General features: G+C 35.8%; 2 protein-coding genes across 2 annotated transcripts; both read left to right on the plus strand.

Annotated features, from left to right (window-relative positions):
• The first annotated feature begins 314 nt into the window (after window positions 1–314).
• On the plus strand, window positions 315–3,965 carry LOC146914602 (co-chaperone protein p23-1-like). The gene is made up of 6 exons (XM_085717422.1): window positions 315–412; window positions 2,624–2,810; window positions 3,052–3,220; window positions 3,301–3,338; window positions 3,420–3,477; window positions 3,591–3,965. Exons 1-6 carry the CDS (start codon window positions 408–410, stop codon window positions 3,704–3,706), a joined length of 573 nt encoding a protein of 190 aa, XP_085573548.1. The 5' UTR covers window positions 315–407; the 3' UTR covers window positions 3,707–3,965.
• Window positions 3,966–4,931: 966 nt separating this feature from the next.
• On the plus strand, window positions 4,932–9,450 carry LOC146914603 (MA3 domain-containing protein). The gene is made up of 4 exons (XM_085717423.1): window positions 4,932–5,132; window positions 5,886–6,245; window positions 7,033–7,127; window positions 7,329–9,450. The coding sequence occupies exons 2-4, from the start codon at window positions 6,038–6,040 to the stop codon at window positions 9,150–9,152; spliced, it is 2,127 nt and encodes a 708-aa protein (XP_085573549.1). The 5' UTR covers window positions 4,932–5,132; window positions 5,886–6,037; the 3' UTR covers window positions 9,153–9,450.
• The last annotated feature ends 16,389 nt before the right edge of the window (window positions 9,451–25,839 follow it).

Below are 25,839 nucleotides of genomic sequence, written 5' to 3' on the forward strand. Positions count from 1 at the left end.
CTTAAAAAATAACATCTTTGTGAAAAATTGATAGTTTGTTAGCTTACCTAAAACCAACACAAGTTAAGTCACGTTGACCACCTACGCAAATTAACTCATGTTGGATCAGCGTGAATTAAGCCACGTTGGATCAACGTGAGTTAAGTCATGTTGGATTTACTGAACGCGAGTTAACTCACATCAAAGTTATTTTTGGAAGTTTGAAGTGGAAATGAGTAAAAGTGTGTGGGAAAAGAGCAATTGGTTTTGGCCCACCATCATCTTAAGCTTGTGGAATTATAGAGGTCGGGTCGACCCACATTGCCCATCCCCGTTGGGAGTAGTGTTTTAAAATTAAACATAAAATATAGACGAAGCTCAACAGTTTCTATAGTCTCTCAGCATTTTCTTCACACAATCCTTCAACAATGAGGTTCGCTTTTTCAACACATTCGTTTTATTCTTCTTATTCTTCTTTTTTCTTTTAATTCTCTACTGTTTCTCTCTTCCGAAAATGTTGAAACTGAAAAGAAAGTTTGAACTTCACTCACATAGTTTTGTTTCGTTCATAATTACGTTACCTTATTGTTATTGTCGTTGTTTTACCACCACTCATTTTTATTTTTTCATTATACTTTGTTGTTGTGTATATTTGTTTTTTATTTTTTCATTTTTTTTTATAGAAATCAAATTAGGGTTTTAGCAATTTGGTGGTAGGATAATGGGTTTTCTTTGAAGCAATGATTTCAAGTTGATTGTAGTATTTAATTATTAATCTTAATATGGTTTGTCGTTACATAGCTATGTTTCCAAAACGTAGGGTTAGGTGTGTCTTAGTGTAGGTGTGTCTTAGTGTCAGACACGTGTTGGTGTCCGACACCTGACACCAACACATATAATCACGTTGAATTATGTGATTTCTCAAGTGTCTGTGTCGTGTCTGGTGTCCATACCTGTATCTGTGCTTCATAGGTTTGTGGTGTAGGGTTGGGGTTTGAATTATGTAGCCTCTAGGTGTTGGGCTAATCAGGAAAGGGATTCGCTCTGGCTTCAATTGGATCCCACTAATGGACAGTAGGATAGGTCTCCCAAATTAGAAGGTCCTTGGCCGTATGCCGAGTTTGAGTTAGGGCTGTATTTTGTTGATTTTTGCTTAGTGAGAAATTGAGTCGATGTTTGTGATTTTGTTCATTTTTTTGTATTAATATCTGGATGAGTCATAGTGTGTGTTTGTGGTATGCAATTCGTCCATGATATACATGACAAGTTTAGATTTTTTTCTTTCTTTTCGGTTTTACATGTTTCCTCCACCAGAGGTAATCATATTCTAGGCGTGTTAGACGCTAAATGTGTGTATCTCTCTAGCTGGGATTCGAACATTAGTTCGCCACATTGTGGGATTCTAGGCCCTTCTGCTAGACCCAACCCTTGTTGGTATGACAAGTTTTGATTTGATCTCAGAAGTGTGTTTCTTGTCTTCTATTTTATTCTTAAACATACCACCAGACACCAGTCTTTTCACATAGAGGCTATAGTGGCACTTTAGTGTAGTGTATCTGAATTTGGACTAATTGCTATTGTTTTGCAATACACTATTTAGCACAAACCGTTGAGCGGCGACAGCGCTGTCGCATATTGGAATTGAAACGAATATCTACTTTCTGCTATTGATAACACTGCTTACCACTCATATCATATGTAAACACTGTTGTTGTAATGTAAGTGATGGGAGTCTTTTGATAGAGATCAAATAATCATATCATTATGGACATTTATCTTGCTCAAGTTGATTTTGAGCCAACAGTTCAAGTAAACCAATTGTTATGGTATTGGAATGGTTGAAGCCAATAAATTGTTTCAGGAAGTAAATTTTTTCATTTATATACAAGTGTTTCAATATGATTATAAGCTTTGTTTTCATGAACATGTTCAAATTTATGAATATAAGCCTTTGAAGAGTGTTAGCTGTTTCTATATAATTTGAGTAGTTTATGAGTTATGAAAGTAGACCCTGTTGTCAAATAGAGGCTATAGTGACGCTTTAATGCAACATAGCAGAACATGAACTAATTGGCAATCACTATTTAGCACAAAGGGTTGTCGAATAGCGGTGACAGTGCCCGTTGTCGAATAGCAGTGATCGTGCCGGTTGTCGAATAACGGTGATAGTGCTGTAGCATAGTGAAATTTGAACAAATATCTACTCTCTTCGATTGCAAACACTTATGTTATGAAGTTGCGATTGGCAACACTGCTTACCACTTATATTATTAAGCTGCGATTGGCAACACTGCTTACCACTTATATTAGTAAGTTTAGATTTGTAACCATTCTGGTAGTAATGTAAGTGGTGGCATTATATAATCATTTAATTATATAGCTAAGATTCCAAACCCCAGGGGTTAAGTTGATCCATACAGGGCATTTATCTTGTTGGCACTTTACTTACAAAGATTTTCTTTGATACATGACCTTGTTCGGTTCTATATTCTGTCGTTATTACCCTGTGACTCTGTTAAAAGCTTTATGAAATTGTGTCATGCATTTATCTTTTTTTTTTTCTTTTGTCATTGTGGTGGTATTATATAAAGCAAACGATTTTCAATACTTCAATCTTTAAATTCCTTTGAATTTTATAATACAGCCGCCATCCAACAGTCAAATGGGCCCAGAGGTCTGAGGAACTGTCCATAACAGTTGAGTTGCCTGATGCTCAGGATGTGAAACTCAAAGTTGAGCCAGAGGGAAAATTTTACTTTTCGGCAACTGCTGGTGCAGAGAAGATTCCGTATGAAGTCGACATTGATCTGTTTGACAGCGTTGATGTAAATGTAAGGGCTCACCTGTAGTTGGATAGTTTCTTTTTGATTGGATAATGTTGGTATATTAGTTGTTATCTATGAAACACTGGCACAGGCACCAAGCACGACACGTAGGCACCAGTAATTTTGTGTCGTCAGTGTTGGACACTATGTCAGACACCGGACACGCGCCTTCAAACTAGTTTATGGTGGTTATTTGATCGTATCTTCCAACATGTCTTGTAATCGGTGTGTTAATATGTCTTCTCAGGATATCATAACCAGTGCTAGTTCGAGACAGATCTGCTACCTGGTGAAAAAGGCCGAGAGCAAATGGTGGGACAGATTATTGAAGCAGGGAGGGAAAATTCCTTCTTTTCTGAAAATTGATTGGGACAAGTGGGTTGATGAGGATGAATATTATGAGCAAGAGGCCAAACGTTAGTGATTTCAAAAGTATCTCTGGATTTTAGCTTTCATTTTCGAATTGATTTGTCTAACTCGCAGTATTGTTTTTCAGCTGCATCTGATAAGGACTTTGGCGACATTGACTTTTCTGTAAGTAATGTTGCTCGATCAATAGTTTAATACATGTATATTTTCTGTTACCTCTTGACACAAAGTTCATTTTCTTTGCAGAAGTTGAAAATGGGAGGGGGTGATGGCTTGGAACTTGATGCTGCAGGCGATGATGATGGTAAGCACATCCGATTTATTGCCAACTTTTTTATGGCTTAAATTTTCTTTTTCTGAGTTTACTTTGCCATGACTGTAATTGAGTTTTGAATCCTTGATTTGTTTTCCTAACAGATGATGAAAGTGACTCGGAAGAGGAGGATACCAATGAAGCAACTCCTGGCATTGAGCCAGATGCAAAAGACACTGTCAGTGACGACACAACCGTTGCACCTGACACCAAAGCTTAAAAAATTTGATAGTTTTGACTGTGTACGGACAAGTTTTTTGAAAGCCAGCATACCGAAAACCTTCTCGGGGTTAACTAGTTATTCGGTCCTGACAAGTTCAGTTTTTGTGGCTGGAATTTTTTTACCTTGTTGACATATATGAAATGGTTCCGAGAATGTTATTTATTTGTTTATGTTGGAGTCTACAATGCATCGATGAAGATTGTTCTTGTGTGTATGCTTACATTCAAGAGTATCTGAGTTCAACGGCTATTCTTAATTAATTTTTGTTCTTAGCTACTGCTAAGATTAAATGCAATGGACAAAGGATTGAAATTGATACATGAATCCTGTGCATTATCATCTCTCGGTTTGAGATTGATGATCATAACATCTGTTTGGTTTAGCGTTGGCCACCACATTCTTGCGTCCCCAGGCAATTTCAACGTGAATTTTAAGACGCTATAAAATCCGAGTTCTAGTAAACGTGCTGTGGGAGGGATATCCAACTCAATTCCAAACATATACTTAGAGAAACAGCAACCCAGGTTTTAAAGATCACAAATACTTTTCAAAGTTGAAGAAAGACTGACTTACTCCCTGTTCTATAAATAAGATATTGTATGGAACTTTTTTTTTTTCTTTTTCTTTTCTGTTTTGTTTTATTATGAAAAAAATCACAATTGTTAAAATTGTTTTTTTTTTTTTGACAAGGTTAAAATTGTTTTTATATTTATTAATTTATCATTTTCTTAGGTAACCATTGTAAAAATATTAAATCTTTCAGAACGATAATGTAAAAAATATTCTTTGGTTTTGATGATTATGTTTCCTCCATTGATAGTATTGATAAAAGAATCTTTAGGGGATTACTTCAATACTTTTTTTTACAGAATTATTTTTGATTATAAGCCTATTTGTAACCGTCTTACAAAAATAACTACTACATAATTTGTTCTCTAATTTGTTTACACCGACAGTGCATATCATTTTTTCCCTAATTTTATTAAAATTATGATTATTTTTTTTAAAAATAATTTTAATAGTGTTCTAAGATATATTGAATACACATAAAAAGTGGTATGAACACAATATTGCATAAATGTAAATGATACGTAACATTCACTTGGTCAAAGCATGTAAAGGTGTAGCATTTTAGACGTGATAAACTTGTTCAACATTCATATATAGATAATTTCCTACCACACATTACAATACAAAACTCCTAAAAGCTTGCAACCATCTTAGAAACACTCTTCATTCTCTCTTTGTTTCACTACCAAACAAAAGAGAGAGAAAAAACAAAGTAATAACTGTTAGTAACTGCAATAACTCCCATGTTAAAACTAACATCAAAATGATACATACATAGTTTCTATCCAAAGACATTGGTCACTGCATGCATGATCTTGATAACTTCAAGATCTCTTTGAATATATAGTTAAAGGTAACTTCAAATTTTGATGGAAAATTTTGTTGCATATTTGATATTTTGAAATTTTCATTATTTTTTTGTTTACTAATCCCTCTAAATAGTTAATTAAGTTCTTGAAATTGTAGAGATTAATCATTTTCGTTTATAACATTAATTGAATTTCACAATATCATAGAAGTTGATGATTCTCTCTAATGTTAGTTTCCTGGAGACAATTTCAACAATCAAACTGACTGACTTATGAATTGGTTCGAGTGGTAAGGGACATTGATCGCATGAGTAAGTGGTCATGACTCTCCTTAAAGAGAAAATTGGGTTGGAATGGAGATCCCATATCATTCATGGCCTACGATGGTGGAAACATCGTACTTAAAACATGATAACCATTTTATGAATAATTTTGAAATTTGGTTAATTTAGTGACTTATTTATTTGACTTCTTCATATTATTTGGAGCGTATCTATTTTGAATGAGGCACAATTTTTTTTTTTTGAGAGAAAATGAGGCACAATTATGAAGCTTAAGTTCTTAATTGAATCCTTGTGCAAGAAGGTACATTATTTTCAGTTGAATTCTTTGTCATATTTTGCTGGGCTATCTGAATTCTTTGGAGCATTGATTATTTTGGCCTTCAATCTTTGTTTTAAAAAAATTAATTTATGATTTTGTTATAACTTATAACAAAATTTAGTATTCTGGTCATTTTGTTTCACTTCGTTTGTGTACATGCAAAGTTATGCCTATGTTTGGTATGATCATTGTAGGACAGAAGAAAATCGGGTCACATTCAATGGAAACTGTTATCAAAAGATCGAGTCAGAAAGCTGATTAGTGATAGAAGTCTCCTCAGACATACCATTGAATGAGTATATTATGGATTGTGTAAGTTTACATTAGAAGTTTCGAGAAAATCGCAATGGATTTCAATGATGGCTACGTATCAAAAGAGCATCTCGAGCTTCATCGATCTGCATCAGAAAGTGTTGATCCAGTAACTGTTTCTCCTTTGCAACTTTCTTCTCCTAAGTCACCAAGATCCCCGAAGGCGCAAGTCAACGGAAGCAATTCAAGTCCAAAAAATAATAGGCAATCACATTCTTCAAACGATGGACGTCCAAAGAAAGGTGGAGTGTTTTTTTTACCATTTGTCTTTTCACCTTTCAATACTTGATAACTTCTTCCACTAAGTAGCTGCCACAAAATATATGTGATAAACATAGACGTAGTTTTAAATTCGGTCTACAACTGCAATTGATTTAGATGTCTCTGCAATGATATTGCAACCTTAATTGTGGCCGCATTAGCCTCATTTCCCGTATTTGTTGCAATATCAAGGTTCACAACATAAGTGCAACCGCAGCCAGCCAACCAGCATACCAAGGTGCTACTTTTCCTCAGCGTGATAATTTGACATCTTAGCTTTCTAAACACTTAGAAACTTGGAAACATTTGAATATGATGTATGTATATGAATTATAGAAGGGTCTCACGCATGATATGCCATGACTTACACTAGGGAATCAATATTTTGAATTACTGATATTTTACTGTTGAATTGAATTATATGACAAAAGCATTTGTGTTCATGGTTATAAGTATCTTACGATATATTTGAAGTGGATCATGATTCGATACAAAACTGAACCCAATCAATATGAATCCCTAATGTGTATGTATTTTGAAAATGAATCTCATCTTGAATCCTGATTCATTATGATAAATCCTCATTCAGCACCTAAACTTATATGGATCACCTTTTTTGGTCACCTTTGTATCGTCAGCCTCTTTTGTTTAGTCATTTGATTTATGATGTGAATCTTGAGTTATTTTGATGGTTGAATCTTGAAATAGGTCTTCCGATATGCGATTTGAATATAACCATGGTTGAATCTTGTGAATGTCATTGTACAGGCGGTTCTGGTGGTAAAGGCACCTGGGGTGGATTGCTTGAAACAGATGATATGAACTTACTTGACCCCAATGATCCGAACTATGACAGCACTGAGGTATGGAGTTAAGATTTCATCGTAATCTTATTATAGAAAACGCTATAGCACCGCCGTTGCATAGCAGAATTCGAACAAACTGCATTTTCCGCGATCCTCTATTGACAGCAGTGGATCAAATCTTGTCACTTATTTTATTAAAAGTGTAATTTTTTGTTATAATATACAAACAGCTATGCAACTATTTATATTGCTTTTCAGGACTATGGTGATTCGAATGAAAAGAAAACGAACACAGCATTGGAAGAGTACAGGAAAAAAGCTACAATAATAGTTGAAGAATACTTTGCCACAGACGATGTTGTGGCAACACTGAGTGAAGTTAGAGAAATTGGTAAACCAGAATACAGCTACTATTTTGTCAAAAAGCTTGTTTCGATGTCAATGGACAGACACGACAAAGAAAAAGAAATGGCTGCAATTCTCTTATCTGCACTTTATGCCGACATAATTCACCCTTCACAAGTTTACAAAGGATTCACCAAACTAGTCGAATCGGCTGATGATTTGATCGTGGATATACCGGACACGGTTGATATCCTAGCACTTTTCATAGCTAGAGCTGTGGTTGACGACATTCTTCCACCGGCGTTTTTGAAGAAACAGATAGCAAATTTACCAAATGATTCTAAAGGAGCCGAGGTTTTAAAGAAAGCTGAGAAAAGTTATCTAACAGCACCTTTACACGCTGAAATCATCGAGCGGCGTTGGGGAGGTAGTAAGAATACAACAGTTGATGATGTGAAAGCAAGGATAAACAATTTCTTGAAAGAATATGTAGTAAGTGGTGACAAGACAGAAGCTTTTAGATGCATCAAAGACTTGAATGTTCCTTTCTTTCATCATGAAATAGTGAAAAGAGCTCTTATCATGGCGATGGAAAAACGACAAGCAGAAGCTCCCTTACTAGACCTATTGAAAGAAGCTGCTGAAGAAGGTTTCATCAACACAAGCCAAATGTCAAAAGGGTTCACAAGGTTGATCGAAACCGTCGATGATTTATCGCTCGATATACCAAACGCGCGTGGAATACTTCAACAACTAATGGCTAAAGCGGCTTCCGAAGGTTGGTTATGTGTTTCATCAGTAAAATCACTATCAATTGAGCCTGAAAAGAACACAATACAAGAAAATGTTGCTAAAAGTTTCAAGATGAAAACTCAATCGATCATTCAAGAGTACTTTCTATCAGGTGATATATTCGAAGTGATTAGTTGCTTAGAACAAGAGAACAACAAAAACTGTGGTGAACTAAATGCAATCTTTGTTAAGAAGCTAATAACATTAGCAATGGATAGAAAGAATAGAGAGAAAGAAATGGCTTCGGTGTTACTTTCATCGCTTTGTTTTCCACCTGACGATGTCGTCAATGGTTTTGTGATGCTAATTGAATCAGCAGATGATACTGCTTTAGACAATCCGGTAGTCGTTGAAGATCTTGCTATGTTTCTAGCAAGATCGGTAGTTGACGAAGTTTTAGCACCGCAACAGCTTGAAGATATTGGAACACAATGTATAAGTCAAGATTCCATTGGAAGCAAAGTGCTTCAAATGGCAAAGTCATTGCTAAAAGCAAGACTTGCTGGTGAGAGAATCTTGAGATGTTGGGGTGGGGGTGGAAGTAGCAAACCAGGATGGGAAATTGAAGATGTGAAAGATATGATAGGGAAATTGTTGGAGGAATATGAATCTGGTGGTGATAAAAAAGAGGCTTGTAGATGCATGAAAGAGTTAGGTATGCCATTTTTTCATCATGAGGTTGTGAAGAAAAGTTTGGTGAAAATTATTGAAAAGAAGAATGAGAGATTGTGGGGTTTACTTAAAGAGTGTTTTGAATCTGGATTAATAACTATGTATCAAATGGTTAAAGGTTTTGGAAGAGTTGAAGAAGCTCTTGATGATTTGGCTTTGGATGTTCCTGATGCTAAGAATCAGTTTGCATATTATGTTGAAAAAGCAAAGAATGAAGGATGGTTAGATAGTTCATTTTGTTTCAAGAATGCAACAGAGAATGGCACATGCTAAGTTTTTATAGGTACGAAGTACACGTCACAAAACCTGTTGGGCATACACGGTGGATTCTTCCTTCTCAATCGGTTTTTTTTTAGATGCAAGAGTCGCAAATCGGACCTCAGACCACTTGTTTAATGTGTTCGAGTCTCTTACCACTCAGAAGAACCACATGTTAAGATTAGTTTTTTGTTATCTTTGTTTTTAAATTTACACTTATGAAGGCATGAATTTGCATGCTCCATGGATTCATAATTACTTTAACTAGCCTTCTAGCAAACTTGAAATTTATTTACACAATATTTTTGTTTCATTCTTTGTTTGTTTGGCCCATTACCATGGAGCTTGCAGGAGTTGAAGTTGTTTCTTACTTCCCATAGTACTCCACAACAATTTTAGGTTACGAAGGTTTACATCTGTCTTAATATTAATTTTTTTTTTTTTGTAAAATCCATCAATTTTAATTGCGATTTTTATATATAAAAAATCCTTCAATTTTGATTACAATTTCCTATATCAATTTTGAGTAAAATCTTTCGACCTGAAGCAAAATCCCGATTTTGACAACCTTGAGAGTAGCAACTAGTCTCAAATGTATAGATTTTTGTAGTAGTTGTAAGTGGAGTTTGGTAGTTTGGAGCTTGAGGCTCTTTCATTTAGTTGTGTATTTCCCTTTTGGTGTGGTACCTCTGGTCTGGTACGTACCTTTCTAATTAATAATAAAAAAAAATTTGGCTTTAAAAAAAAAAAATCAACTGGAAAACATGTAGTGACTTTATTTGCTAACATCGAAAATCCTACATCATTAGGGCATCAATTATCAATGGTTGATTTCCTAAGCATTAACTACATAAGATGAATTATAGATAATGAAGCGATTACACCAAGAAAAAAGATTTCATTGTTTCGAAGATGGATTGTAGCAAGAACATTCTTTTCCTCTGGTTTTTCAAAAGCTTTCTGACAATTATTAGCTCCAAAACCAGCAGCTATTGCACTTTCTCTTGATTTTTGAGGTTCAACCGGCAATGAACTCATTGCATCGACGAATCCCTGAATAACTGTGTCAGTGTAATCTTTTATACAACTGTTAATAGCTGGATCATTGGGAAAACGTTTTTTCGCTTCCTTGAAATCTTCAAAAACCACTTGCGAATCTTGTGCAGCCTTCTCCAAGATATGCTGGGAGAGGTCATGGTAATTTGTCGCTGAGGTGATTTTTGGGTCAGTTTTCAAAATATTCAAGCATAATTTGATATTTCGGCTAGGGTTGCTGTACTCATTGCATAAAGATTCATACAAGCTGATAGAAATTGCTGGAAGAGGAGCATAAGATACGATGCACAAGAAGAAAATGAAAAATGATGTTTGTGTTGTGGATTTCATTTTTCTAATGATATGTGTATGGAGGTAGCAAAATTGAGAAATAAATGCATATTGGGTAAAATGTGAGGAGAATCAGATAAATAGTGAGAAAAAAGATTAAAAAGGCAAGAATATTATGGTGGAGGAGAGTCAAGGAAAGTTAATTCTTTGACAATTATTGTGAATTAATAGCTTTTAATATTTTCCAAGAAAAAATTGATTCACATGAGAGTCAAGGGAAGTTAATTCTTGCCAATTATGGTGAATTAATGACTTTTAAAGTTTTCCAAGAAAAAATTGATTCTCCTAACTCGGATGATAGTCTTGTGGATTTCATTTTTCTAATCATAGTTTTGAAAATCGGACCGGACTGACCGGTCAAACCGAGAACCGGTATGGTGACCGGTTCGAGTTGTTCAACGGATCGGCCATGCTTTCAAACCGGCGCAACTCGGCCAAAACCGACGTACATCTACCATGTACTCAGCTTACCGCTGTAACACAAGTGCCTTTTGTGAATAAGCATTCGAATCATATTTCTCTGTTTAACTTCAGTAGTGTTACAACTTTCAGTAGCGTTACAACTTTTCGTGAGTTGTACCTATTTGGGTCTTGCAAGGTTTGAGGGATTAATCCTTTCAAGTTGCAGGCGGAGGATACCCAATTTAAAAATAAAAAAAAACAAACAAAAAAGGTCATGACATGTTTTGGTCGAAATAAGGACAAATATTTTTATTTGATATATAGTTAATTAATTGGTCAAAGAATTCTTTTCTGCCAAGTAACCCTGTGACTATAAATTCACTTGTTAAGATGACTAAGTGAGAGATATCTAGAATTTGAATTGTGATCTGTACATATATTACACAATGTCCCTACAAATTGAACGAAGCTCACAGAGACAAGAATTTTCTTAAAAAGTAAAAAAATTTGGTTATTAATTATTAAATAATGATACTCTTTGATTGATATATAATAATAATTAAAAACTCATGTAATATGTCAATTCAAAAATATCTACATTGCTTTTCTAACCAAAATAAAGATATCCATCTATATAATGGACCAATTAATTTTCTTCTTCAGAAATTGACCAATACATTTAATAAATAAACAATTTAAAACTACCATATGAATCAAATATGAGATTTAGTTTGAACGACGAATTGTTATGTGTGAAATTTATATATTTATTTCAATTTATATTTTATTTTAACCTTTAACAATATATTTTATTTTCCCTCAAAAAACAATATATTTTATTTTATTTTAAAAGACTCATCCTTTTAAAATAAGTGCAAATTTATTTTACCTAATAATTTACAATATTTTTTCTAACATTTCTTAGGGTGTGTTTGGATGGAGGGTTTAGGAGGGGAAGAGAGGGGAGAACTTACTTTTCTTTTTTAAATTACGGACATTATAAAATGATTTTTAGAAAATTGAATAAACAACGTGATAAATGATTATATAATACTTCAAAAACACTTAAATTTTTTTTTAAAAAAAACATTTTACGTTGTTCGTAATTCAAATATTAAAAATGAACCCTCCCCCCCCTTCCCTCCTTAACCCTAAATCCAAACACACCCTTACATTTTTACCCACTTGCTCCCAATCCCCTGTCCCACCCCATATATCAAGGAATCATGTCCTATCATATGGAAGATGTCCTACCAACCATTGTTTATAAGTCAATGGATTTCATTTTTCTGATGTGATTGATGAATATGTGAAATAGGGGGTAGCACTTGGGTTGTAATATCCCGCTTGTAAGTATCAGAATATTACCAGTCAAACGTGTCAGAGGACAAATGTTCATGGAAAATACGTATGACGGAAAATGTTTATTACGTGATGTCAGCTAAATACGAGTTAAGTATCAGTGTCGGATTAAGCACGTTTAAGACGAAGGACATATTAGTACTTTCGCACAAGGGAGTATATAAATGATTTTGGGGCCAAAATCCTCACAATTTTGTGTTCTTTCTCTCTCTAGGTTTTGAGAGGAGAATTTTCTCCTCATTTTCTCTAAACCCCACACCCTCCTTCTCTTCCCCAATCCTTCCCAAAACTCTTTCCAAATCAAGAGGTATGTTGTACAAGTTTCCCTCAAGATTTTATGGTACTTGGAAGCTTGGTTTGGGATGATATCACTACTCCTCCTCACCAAGAGAAGTTCATGAAGTTGGGGTTTGGTCTTTGGTAAAGTTGGAGCTTGAACTTGTGCATGTTATGGTTTCTTCATGGTCAAGAATCAAAGAGAAAGATGGTTTGAAGTTGGATTGATGAGCTAAGGCTATGAATGTTTGATGAATCAAGAGCTAGGGTATGAAGCTAAGAAGTTTAGAGCTTAAAGTTATTGCAAGATTATGTTAAGGTGAGTTCTATAAATAGTTTACCCACCCTTGGGATTGTATGATTTATTAAGAGAGAAAGCATGAATTATTGAGTTATATATGATTTTCCCCTTTCTCATGCCATGTCCACTAATCTTGTTAATCCTTGCCTCCTTAATGTTATTTTAAGTGTCTATGTGATTTTTAGGGTTGAAATATGCATTGGGTCATTGAAATTGGAGGTTTTTGAAGAAAATGGTTGTTTTGCACGTTCTGTTCTGTCATGGCTCGTCGGGCACGCCATTTGTCACCACGGCGACAAGCTGAAAAACAGAAAGCATGACTTTCTGCCATTCTATCGCCATGGCGAGAAATGTGTCGCCACGACGACAATAACAGAACAGAGACGTGAAAATTGTATTGTTCCGAGCAAACAACGACAGTATTCTATTTCATTTTTCAAGGATTACTTATAAATATAAAACCCTCCATTCCAATGGTTCCTTGTCAATGTTTCAAGCCATTTTATAAGGAATTAGGAAGCAAGTATTAAGATAGATTGGTGAGGCATGACACATGAGGATAAGATGACACGTAATACGTTGGGGTAGCAATGAACTAAGAAAGGCAATGAATGTAGAGCCTCGACATAGCTTGTCGAGAACTAGAATGCTACGCATGAGTCCTATGTATGTTAAGATGCGAAGTGATTTAGTGTATTCTCTTCGCACATGAACTAGAATAACCATGCAAGCATGTTAAGCCATGAATAGATAAGCTAATCCCTTCATTATGAATGAGTATGACTATGTAGGTAGTTTACCGCCAAACGGGTAGTTCACGGACCCGTGGTAAACGAGCAAGTATGTATAGGTTTAATCTTTTACGTATGTATGATCAAGACTATGAGATATGTGTAGTTTTCCACAAATAGGATCGCTTAAGGATTCGTGGTAAATGAGTAAACAAGAAGTAGGTGTCGTGTCTCTTGTCATCCACGTTAGGTTGGATCTCAAGGGGTTTCCGCTAGGAGAAACGGGATAAGCTTCCCAGTTCATTCTCATGCTTAATTCATATCTACCCCATTACGTTTCGTGTAAATCTCTCATAAGCCGTTCTTCCTAACTAAGCTAAGATTGCGATGATTTTAAATTCATGAATCGTTTGATGTTATGCGCATTGCCTAGATGTTGTTTTGGGGTTATAAAGTTATAAAACGACAAAAGAAAGGCTTCAGAATGCACCACCGGCCCTAGAATGGGCCAACAGGCCAAAAGCATGTTGGCCATTCCAGAGACATACGCTTATGTTTTGGTACTTCCAAGAGTTAGGAACAAGAAGAGGCTTCTATTGAGTATGTTTTCCAACCATATCATCCCAAGCAAAGAATCAAGACGCTAGGGTTTTGGTTCGGCAAGAGTTAGAACTTGAAGCATAAAGTTGTTCTAGTCTTCATGAGTTGTGAATCAAGAAGTTAGGGTCTTGGGTTTGATTAGAAGCTTTGGTGTTAGCTTGAAGGCAAGATGAAAGGGTTTGTTATTTGTTAAAGTGGGAGCTAGTGTATGTATAGTTGATGGTTTCATCTTGATCAAAGGAGAGTTGTGAAGATTAGAATGGATGGAGCAAAGGAAGCAAGTGGGACAAAAGCTAGGTTTTGGATTTGTATGAGCTTGGGACTTGGTGATGTTACAAGAACTTGATTAGGTGAGTTCCTTAGATAGTTTCACACCCTTTGCGATTATGTCATTCTCTTGTAAGAATATTATGCATTCTAAGGTTTTAAAGTATAAGATTAGTTGCCCTTTTCTTACCATGCTTGCCATAATTGTGTACACTTGTTCCATGACTGTTTTTTCAGGTTTCTAATGATCCTAAGGGTCACATAGCACTTGGAGATGCTTGGTTTGAGGTTTTTAAGTCAAAAATATCAATTTTGAGGTTGCAGGACTGTCACAGCTCGCCACGGCGAGCAAATGGCTCGCGAGGCGAGCTAAAGGGCCGAACAGGGGGTCCTGCTCGCCCCCAACTCGCCATGGCGAGTAAGATCTCGCCTCCCCAGTAATTCTACTCACCTAGGCGAGCAACACAGTGGGGAAACCCATTGTTTTGTTCGCCTCAGGTCGTTTCGGCGTTTCGAGAGCGGTTTTTCTTGTGCAGTCTTTTTAAGAGAAATAAACCCCTCAAACCAAGATCCTAATTGTTCAAGTTTTAAAAGGAGACTTTCTTATAAATGAAACAAGTATTTGGCAAGTATGGTAAAGCATGGTAAACGAGAGTATGATGTTTGAATCGGGTAGCAAGATAAATCTTAAGGAAAGGGAAGAACTAGAGCCTCGTTATAGTTATCGAGAAATAGAATAGTTATAGTTAGTAAAGAATTAGAATGCTATACATTAGTGATATGCTTGTTAAGACGCGAGGTGATATAGATTATTATCTTCGCATAGAAGTTAAGTGCCATACGAGTATGGCAAGACGTGAATCGATTTTATATCCATTCACAAAGTAAGTTGAGCAAGCATATAGTTACCTCTAGTGGGATCGTCTAGGGATCCGAGGTAAAAGAGTTAGAATGATTAGGTATAACCTTCATTCATGCATAAGACCAAGTTATTTAAGAAGAGTGTTATGTCTCTTGAATTCCTTCCAAGGTTGGATTCAAGGGGTTCCCCAAGGGGGAATGGTTAAGCCGAAAGGGAGCCGCATTTCACTAAGTTAAGGTGACGTGTCTTTTATATTCCATCCAAGGTGGGATATAAAAGGTTCTCCAAGGGGAATGGGGTAATCCGTAAGGGACCCACACGTTCACTAAGGGAGTCCGGTGCGCTCTTGCTAAGCACTTCACCGGTAGTAAGGGATTAGCTTCCGGGGTTACTCCACTAGGGACTAATCCGTAAAATGAACTCATATAAGTTGTTTGTTACACGCTAACATAATCAATGAAGCTAACTATGCATATCTATTATACATGTTTATGTTATGTCATAGAGCCTTAACGTAGATCGTCAAGAACAAGTAGAGACTTGGCGTAGTTCGTCAAGAAGTAGTAAAATAGCAAGAATCACTTAGGTGATAAGAGATGATATGTTGTAGATACAACATATTAAGCAAGTAGAAGCAAGTAAAGAAAGATATGCCGACGACGATCTTAGGTTACCCCTAATCGTCCGGTTTAGAATCGTGTCATGATAGAGATATAAGAGAGCCTTGATGCTTAGAGTGTACTCTTGGCAATGCGGTTTTAGTTCCCCCTTCACCTCCATGACATGTATAGCAGAGAAGCCTATATCAAGTTAAGAATATTAAGACGGCCCTAGCAAGCACCGTTGTCTAAGAAAGCAAGTCCCCACACAAATATAATCAACCGTCAGGTTGTATTGTAGACACGTGGTGACCGTAGGTTTGCCCCGAGGTTGCCTATAGCCTAGGGTTAGGTGGAACTCACTGAGACATTATGTATCATCCCAATCCTTATTTGTTTCAGATATCAGGATGGATTAGAAAGCTAGTAGCCGAATGGATGATGCGACAAGTGTTCGTTCGTACCCGCTGCTGGATGATGTGGATTTTAAGGGATTCATTTATTATTCTTTAGAAAAGCTGAGTTGTAATATTATTGGACGAACGCCTTTGTTGTATATTATATTCCTTCGAAGTGTTATTGTTGTAAAATTTTAATGTATCCAGTACTAAACTAATGCACATGCTAGACTTTCTAGATACGTCTAGTATGGGTGTTACATTTGGTATCAGAGCAAGTCGATTCAGACCATGCCTTGGGTCATTAAGTTACAACAAAAGTAGTGGGACCATTGGGTTCCAGGTAAATGCTCTAGTTGTTGTTGTTACTTGAGCCTGATCAACTCAATTTAACATTCGACGATTAGAACGGATGCCTGAGAGCTGAATAGGACCCTGGAGGAACGAAGTATGTGATGAAGATGCATTGGAAAGTAAGAACTCAGAAGGAGTATTAGTAAGAAGTTTAATTATGCCAATAGGTGGCCGGTGAACTAAGTAGTAGAAATGTGAATTCTTCGGGAATGTAAGGTAATGTTAAGAAGGGACGTTCTGGCAGCATTGGGTAAGATGTTGTAGATACATCGTATACCCGTGAGTAAAGAGTTTGGAAATGTCTAAGTATGATCTGAAGCTTCAGTAAGATTTGTTGTTGGAACAGATTTATTGTATAGGAAGGATTTGTGTTCCAGAACGTCAGCGCAGGGCTACAAGTTAGAAAGAAGTTGATGTAGGCTAGTGGAATTAGTAGGTTCTCAGTGATAGCGTTATGTGAATGAGGTTATGGACTTGTAAGCTCAGAGTGGACAAGGTTCTAGTGTTCTGAAAGTGCGTTAAGTCGAAATGTAGTGAGGCAAGTTACTCGTAGTAGAAGAGGTTAAGGATTTAAGCGAAAGTTTATGTCATCAGGACTAAGGCATTGATTTCCGACGAGTCGAGAACTGTATTGAAATAGGTTGATGGTAGCCGTGCATATATTGTAGAATATTTTACGATGATAGGAATGAATGATATGCATTGGACTACTTGAGAAATAAGAATTTTCATGCAAGTATATTTATAAGGAAATTGAACTGAAGAAACTCGCCAATAGCGAATCTGAGGTGAAACTTCCAGCTTTCCGAAAACCGTTAGTTCGTCTCTAGGATTTGCAGTAATTATTGGAGTTATCTTCACAATCTTTAAAGCAATGAAAACCTTTTATGACATCAAGTAATGAATGCATATCACATCCTAAGATTTTCAAAGGAAAAGGCATGGGCAACTATTAACGAAAATCGATACGGTTATGGTGGCTTTAGAGTTTGTTGGAACAAAATGTGTTTAACAATGAACCTTAAAGAGTTTTGATGATAACAAGGTATTAAAAATTGTAAATTGGACTAGCTAATATTTGTTCAAGTGTACAGGACCATAATTACAAAATTACATCATCATTGGTTCTGAATGAGCAAATAAAGAGCAATGGAATCTACAAAAAATTTGAAGCTTGGACGCTCCTGAAGGCAACTTGTTACTGAAGAGAAAAAGCGCTCCTGAAGTTAAGTCGCTTCTGAAGTGAGAATAGTGCTTCTGAAGTTAAGACGCTTCTGAAGTAAGAATAGTGCTCCTGAAGACAAGAAGTCCAGAAGTCATATCATCAGAAGCTGCATCATCAGAAGCTGCATCATCAGAAGCTGCAGATGTCATATCATCAGAAGCTGCATCATCAGAAGCTGCAGATGACATATCATCAGAAGCTGCATCATCAGAAGCTGCCTCATCAGAAGCTATTTCACCAGAAGCTGAATATCAACTGGATTTGCAAAGAATCAAGAATTGAAGTTTTATCAATGCAAAAGCTGTCTATTGGTTTCGAAAACACAAACAAAGGATTAGTGGAATTTTGCAACGGTCATTTCAAAGGTGTTTGAAGGCTTGTGCTTGCAGTTTGGACGAAAGCGTTGACATTGTACTTTGTACGAATTGTACAACCATGTTCTCCACTACTCTGTTTTGTGTCCACGCTACAAGACAAGAAAACAGCTCCAGAATACGGCTTCGCCTGCATAGATGTTCCTTTGGATAAGGAATGGATTTCAAATTGGTTCTTCATAGGACAACAACCAAATCAGGCAAAAGATCATTGGTGAAAGATCAAGCTTCAACAACAACTCTTTGGTGTGCTGGAAATTTCACAACGTCTCTTTCACATCTCTATATAAAGGAGTGAAGACTTAGAGTTTTGGTAATGCAAGAACGCTGAACGAAAGACTCACAAGATTTTCACAAGTACCAAACCTCTGCTGAAATTGTTCTGCATTCACTTAGAATTTCTGTGTCTTATAGCCATATCTTAGAAATTCTTAAGTCCATTGAGTCTGTATCTGATTTGTATTGTGAGCACCTCTGATTGTATATCAAGTGTTCAACCTTAAACAATTTTCTGTGTAATTTTGTTTAGTTAGGAAGTCTCTTGCAATTGTGCTTGAGCAGGAAGTCTCTTGATTGTTTTCTTGAGCAAAGGAAGTCTCTTGCTTGTGTGCTTGAGCATTGGAAGTCTCTTGCTTGTGTGCTTGAGCATTTGTAATCAGATATTACTCATAGTGAAATCTCCTTGGAAGTGCAAGGGGGACTGGACTACTTCCGGTTTGTGGAAGGAACCAGTATAATTGCTTTGTGCCGTTCTTCTTCTCTCTCTCTGTTTTTTTTTCCGCTGCATTTAGATTCTGATCATCACTTCAGAAGCTGTCTCACTTAGCTTCTGATCAGTGTATTCAGTTGTTTAGGAGAAACGAAGAATTTTTCAAAACACAATTCAACCCCCCCTTCTTGTGTTTTTTCTCACCTTCAATTGGTATCTAGAGCCTTGGTCTGTTGTGTAACACTTAACCGTGCAACAGTCAAAGATCTGAGAAAAACATGACTACTCCTCCTCCTAATGGTTCTGGTTCTAGTGATACTAGCTATAAAAATGTCTCACATGATTATAGTGATAGTAAGAAAACCAGTGTTGGAAAAGTTCCAAAGTTCAATGGAGATGCTGAAGAGTTCTCTTGGTGGAAGACCAATTTTTACAGTTACATCATGAGCCTAGATGAAGAATTATGGGATATTCTGGAAGGTGGTGTTGGTGATTTAGTCCTTGATGAAGAAGGAGCTGTTGTGGATAGAAAGAAACATACTCCAGAACTGAGGAAACTCTACAAGAAGCATCATATTATCAGAGAAGCTCTTGTCACTGCCATACCCAAAGCTGAATACATGAAGATGAGTGACAAATCCACTGCTAAAGCTATGTTTGCTTCTCTATGTTCAAATTATGAAGGGAGCAAGAAGGTCAAAGAAGCAAAGGCTCTTCTGCTTGTACATCAGTATGAGCTATTCAAGATGAAGGATGATGAAACTATTGAGGAGATGTACTCAAGGTTTCAAACCTTAGTTTCTGGGCCACAGATTCTAAAGAAGAGCTATGTTGCTTCTGATCATGTAAGCAAGATTCTCAGAAGCTTACCTGCCAGATGGAGACCAAAGGTGACTGCCATTGAGGAAGCTAAAGATTTAAACACTTTAAGTGTCGAAGATCTTGTTAGTTCTCTCAAAGTTCATGAGTTAAGTCTTAATGAACATGAGTCTACTAAGAAGAGTAAATCAACAGCTCTTCCATCCAAAGGCAAGTCATCAAAAGCTCTCAAAGTGGTTGAATCTGAAGAGGAAGAACAGTCAAGTTCAGATTCTGAACCAGATGCTGCTGAAATGGCCATGCTATCAAACAAACTTCAATATCTGGCCAAGAAGAACAGAAAGTTTCTCGCCAAAAGGGTGTTGAAGCAAAAATCTTTTTGATGAATGTTTTAATGATAACAAACCTCGTGGAATAAATAATAAGTTTTATGAATGGTGTTCTACTGATGATTGCACTTGAGTTTTTGTGATAAGAACAGGAATCACATAAGTGGATAAGCTAGAAGCCACCCACATCAATAAGTGCATTATATCTACTCAACAATGAAAGAATGAGTATATCATCAGTTGAAACAACAATATCATATCTGCATGAAGATTCATAGCTCAAGAATCATGATGGAAGAACTTGAATCATGATGGAAGAACTTACATCACAAGCTACACAAGAATGTGCTTGAATTTATGTGACAAAACTCACATTGAGTTTTGTGCTATATGATTTGAAGATCCTCCATGGGTAAACAAGATAAAAGGAAATATGCATACAAGTTAGGAAGATTCTCAGAACCTCCTCAAAGTATCACATTTCCAAAGCTTCTAAGGATAAGAAGTTCAAAGTTCAAAATATTCATATGAATAGAGTTCAGAATGTTCATATGAATGGAGTTCATAATGATCATGAACATAAATCAGAATATTTCCAGAACTCATAAAGGATTATTTCATGGATAAACAAGAATATTTAAAGTCATCGGTTACAAGCGATATTGAACTAGATGCAAAGAAATATTCTGTTGAACTTGAAAGAAAGAATCATATTGTTTGTCAAAACAAATGATCTCTCCTTTATATGCTTCAAGAAGTTTTTGAAGGGAATAAAGAAACAACCTTCATAAGGTTCAAAGTGTTGAAGAACATTAGTATGTTTATGAACATCAGAAAGTTCAGCACAAAGTACAACCGTCAAAAAGGAAGGAACCCAGAAGAAACACTCTGAAGTTCATATGTATGAACCCATAAGGAGTTCAAAAGGTTGTTTAGAAGGTTGCTCAGAAGGTTCATTAGAGCAAACCCATAAATCAATGTCCACACCAAGAACATGCAAGAACAGGAACATATCTTATGCATACAATGATTTTGACTTTGGATCAAGAAATCATTAAAGGCATATATGGTGATTAAAGGATTAATGGACTTTGATAGTTCTTGGTATTTGTGCATTCTTGAATGATTGACCAAGACACAAACAAAGTTTAAATCATACCAAGAAACAAGAAATCAAAGGACATAAAGACTTAAGAACTCAGTTAGAGTTCAGAAAGTTAAAAGAGTTCAGAAGGTTGGACAGAGTTCAGAAAGTTGTTCATGATGAACATCAAGAACCAAGCCCAGAAATTCATGAACCAAATGAAGAACATGCAAGGTTCACGTGACTTAAATAAAAGCCCAGTAAAGTACATTGACTAAGATCAATCAAGGGATAAAGGCATTTATTTGATTAAAGTCAAAAAGGGCATCTTCAATGTTCATTCAAGACTATGAACATTTGAAGTACAAAACATTAGGAATATTCCATTAAGAATATCATCCTAGATGTTTTTCATACTGCACTTCATAGATGTTTCACTATTAGGATTTGATTACATCAAATAAGAGTCTTACAAATCATCCTAAGTGAAACAAAAGGAACATTCTGAAGTCCCCTGAGTTCAGAAAGTTCGATCCTGCTCCATGCTTTTTCTAACATGAACAGTAAAGTGGTTGAAAAGTAAAAAGCAAATCCAAAAGCAAGATCAAGTCTGATTCAACAGGATTTCGACACATAAGGGAGTTGGTACTGTACAAAGCAAACCAAATCCCCTAAAGCATGGGCTTGAAGTGACAGTTCCACTTTATCAATTCTGCACTAGTTCCAAGACAGATTTCAAAGAAGATCTGACCCAGGAACATTCTGAAGTACGTCCAAGAACAATCTTCAAGTACAACCCAGAAATTCATGTGACATTCATCTGCAAAAAGCCCAGATGCACATCTGACCGTCAATTCACATGAACCCAGATGAAGATCATCAAGAACACAACAATATTCTGGAAAATTCTCAAGAATACAACAACATTCTGAAGTATTCTCAAGAACACAACAACATTCTGAAGTATATCAGTTTTGCCCAGAATTCAAGTGTAAGTTGGTGGGTCCCATGACACGTGGCACAAGACCAGTGGACACTCTCCAACGGCTACAAAGGTTCAAGAAACTCTATAAAAAGAGATCAAGGCCTCAGCATAACACGCACCATTGCAAAAAGCAACAAGAAAAACAACATGAACATTGTTGTGAAGCTTTAGCAAAAAATTGATCATCACAAAGATTCCAAGAAGTCTTTTTAAGTGTAAATCAATTCACTTTCTCTTATCTTTTCAAAGATAAGTTCTTCTTCTTCTTCTTCTGTTTGTTTCACAAACATTCAAACTCCAAACATCTTGTAAAGTCTCATCTAGCTTTAGGGGTACTAAAGTGTTAGTTTGAGTTGAAGGTGTAAAAGTCTAAGTGGGTAACTTAGCAAGAAGAAAAGAAAGTCTCATCTAGCTTTAGGGGTACTAAAGTGTTAGTTTGAGCAAAAGGTGCAAAAGTCTAAGTGGGTAACTTAGCAAGAAGAAAAGAAAGTCTCATCTAGCTTTAGGGGTACTAAAGTGTTAGTTTGAGCAAAAGGTGCAAAAGTCTAAGTGGGTAACTTAGCAAGAAAGTGCAAGCCTGCTGAGGCTAAGAGAATACAATTGATGTAATTGTTCAGGTGAACAAGATTGTAAAGTGCAGGATTTGAGAGGTTATCTCAAACATCATAGTGGAAACTCTCACAAGATTGTGAGGAGTGGACTAACTCACATTGGGGGAACCACTATAAATTTCTGTGTGTTCTTTCTCTTCCCTATACTCTTTATTTACAGTATACACATCACACACAAACACATTTATTTATTTATTTAAACTGTTTTTGTACTAACACTTCAGAACGTTCTGAAGTCAGTCTCCAAACTTAACCATTCCAAGTTCACAACTTGAGAATCAATTTTAAGTTACAGGTTTAATTTTAAAAGGGTCACAATTCAAACCCCCCCTTCCTTGTGACTATTATATCCACTTCAATTGGCATCAGAGCCTGCCTCTATGGTTTGAGCACTTAACAGTGTATGAGGAAAAGATCCAGAAGGAAGTGATGTCTAAACCTGCAAATCAAAGTGCATGTCACATATGCAACAATGTGGGATACTTCAAAACCCAATGCCCTCTGAAGAAGAAGATGCAAAGATGGCAACCAGAGATGATTTTGAAGAAAAAGAAGAAATCAACACATGAGTAAAGAAACACAAGAAGTGAAGAGGTAAGAAATTCTAATCTTTATCTTTTATATAAAGTGTTTAATAATATCTCATATGACTCATGCATTTTATCTTAAAAGTATGAACTTTTAAATTAATAACTTTTCTTGTATAAAGAAAGAAAATGTGAAACTACTAATCCTGAATGATATATATCTTAAAACCATTCAAAAATTGTAGCACTCTCATTTTAAAATATTTGAGAAACATAAGATCCTCAATGAACAAAAATTTGTAAGATTTAGAAAATTCTAAATTTTTGAAACAAAATGTTATTTTGAAAAGGGAAGTAATATTTTGAAAAAGGACATAACCAACTTTCTAAAGTCTGTTAAACCTTTCAAAAATGTTGGTTTAGGATTCATAACCTATCACAAACAAAAGTGAGAAGGTAATTGAAAAATGTTCATTTTGAAAAAGAATTTAAAATTCTGAACCTGTATGTTTCCTTTTAAAAAGAAACTTGAGAAAAATTCTCATTTCAAAAAGACATTATATCCTAAAATAGAATGAGCTCAAAAGGTTGAGATTGGTAAAATATAGTTTTCTTGTTTCAACAAATCTGATCATCTTAAATCAGAATGTGGTCAAGAAAGAATCTCTCAAGAAGAGAAACACTAACCTCCAAGGACCCAAAGTAATACGGGTACCAAGAGCTTTACCAATTTGTGATGCAGGAATGTCTTCTAAATTTCTAGGAAAAGCTTGATTCATGGACAAATTATGTTCAAGAAATATGTGGAGATCAAAATGATGAAGATTCTGAAACTTCTCAAGATGATGCTGAGTTGTTCTAGAACAATGGAACAATTTAAAATGAGTTCAAGTCAAAGAACCAAAACTTCATTTATTTGCACACCTCTAAGAAGTTATCATCTGTCATCACCTAAACATGAACCATAACCTATCCTAGAATACACCAAACCTGATCATGATTCCACAAATCTTAAAGATGTCCCTAAAATCCTCCATAACATGATTAGGCACACTTTACTCCCTAGATATGGAATCTTTGATGTTGATACTGATTTATGTATCATCTCATGACTAAAACAAAACTCAACATCTGCTTCATAATCCTTCAATACATGATTGATTCTTGTTTGGCTGTCAAACAAAAAGTTGTTGAGTTTCTATATGGGATCCATATGACTCCCATCTTTAAGGTTGCACAAGTATCCCTAGAAGGTGAAGAAAGTAAATACACCTTCATGAGATTAACAACCAAAACCTTAGGACAACTTCACATCACCACTTTAAACATGCCAACTCCTCCAACTTCAGGAACATCTGGATCTGTGAAAAGATATGCTGATCAGAAAGTTCAGAAAGCTAGGAAGAAAAGAAGAGTTGAGAAGGTTAAAAACCTATCCAGCATACAGAAGTAAGAAGGAGATGGATCTCCTGAAAGTATGGAAGATGATGAAGCTCATTCTCCTCCAGCCCTGGAGATGTTTTAACAAGTTGCTGAGCTTGCAAGAAAAGAAGTTCAGATTGTTGCTGGTGAGAATGAAGAACATCTTCAGAAAGAAGATGAAGTTGTTAAAGAAGAAAATGTACAAGATGATGTTATATCTCGAATGGAAGATAATGAGATACCTCAAGAAGCTCATATGGATGCTTCAATCACAGAAAATGATACTCAGAAGGTTGATGATGTATCTCTTCAGAAGAAAGATGAAATTGTTGTAGAAACTCCAGTAAATGCTGCTGAAGAAGAACATCAGAAGGTTGACACACCTCAGAATGTTGAAGAAAACCTTTCTGACCAAGATCAGAAAGTTGAAGAAAATACTGAGCAAGCTTCACACAAAGTTGATAAAGACACTCAGGAAGATGCAGAAATCTTGGCTTCACAAATAATGAGTCAAGGAAATACGCAAGTACAAAAAGATGAACACATGGAATTTTCATCTGGTTTTGATCTCAACATAGAAGATCTAAACTCATACTTCAACACTGATGTGTTTTAAGATGCTCAGGATACAGTCCAGATTGTTCAAAAAAAAAAAAACATCTGAAACTGAAGATCAGAATGTTCAAAGTGACTGCATTTCAGAATGTTAAAGAAACATCTGAAATTGAAGATCAGAATGTTAAGGTGTCTGCAGATCAGAATGTTCAGGAAAATGCTCCTGATGCTGAAGCTACTCAATCCAAAAAAATTGAAAGCTTCAAAGTTCATCCCTCTGTTTTCAAGCAAGGTACAAATCTTATACTTTGAGAAATTAGTCAGCAAGAGTTATTACTCAAAGAACATTCAATAACTTTGGAAGGTTAGAGAATGTTGGATCAAACATCAAGGACCTTACTGGTCATCTGCACTCATATGATGCAAATAAGAGAATTATTTCTGCAAGTTCAAGATTGAAGAAGATGGTCTGATCAAAAGATTTGTCTAAACAATCTCTGTATTCACTTGCTACAATAAGTGAA

The sequence above is a fragment of the Medicago sativa genome, chromosome 6, assembly GCF_051527215.1.
Source record: "Medicago sativa cultivar Bolivia chromosome 6, Bolivia_mono, whole genome shotgun sequence".
NCBI classification, from domain to species: Eukaryota; Viridiplantae; Streptophyta; class Magnoliopsida; order Fabales; family Fabaceae; genus Medicago; species Medicago sativa.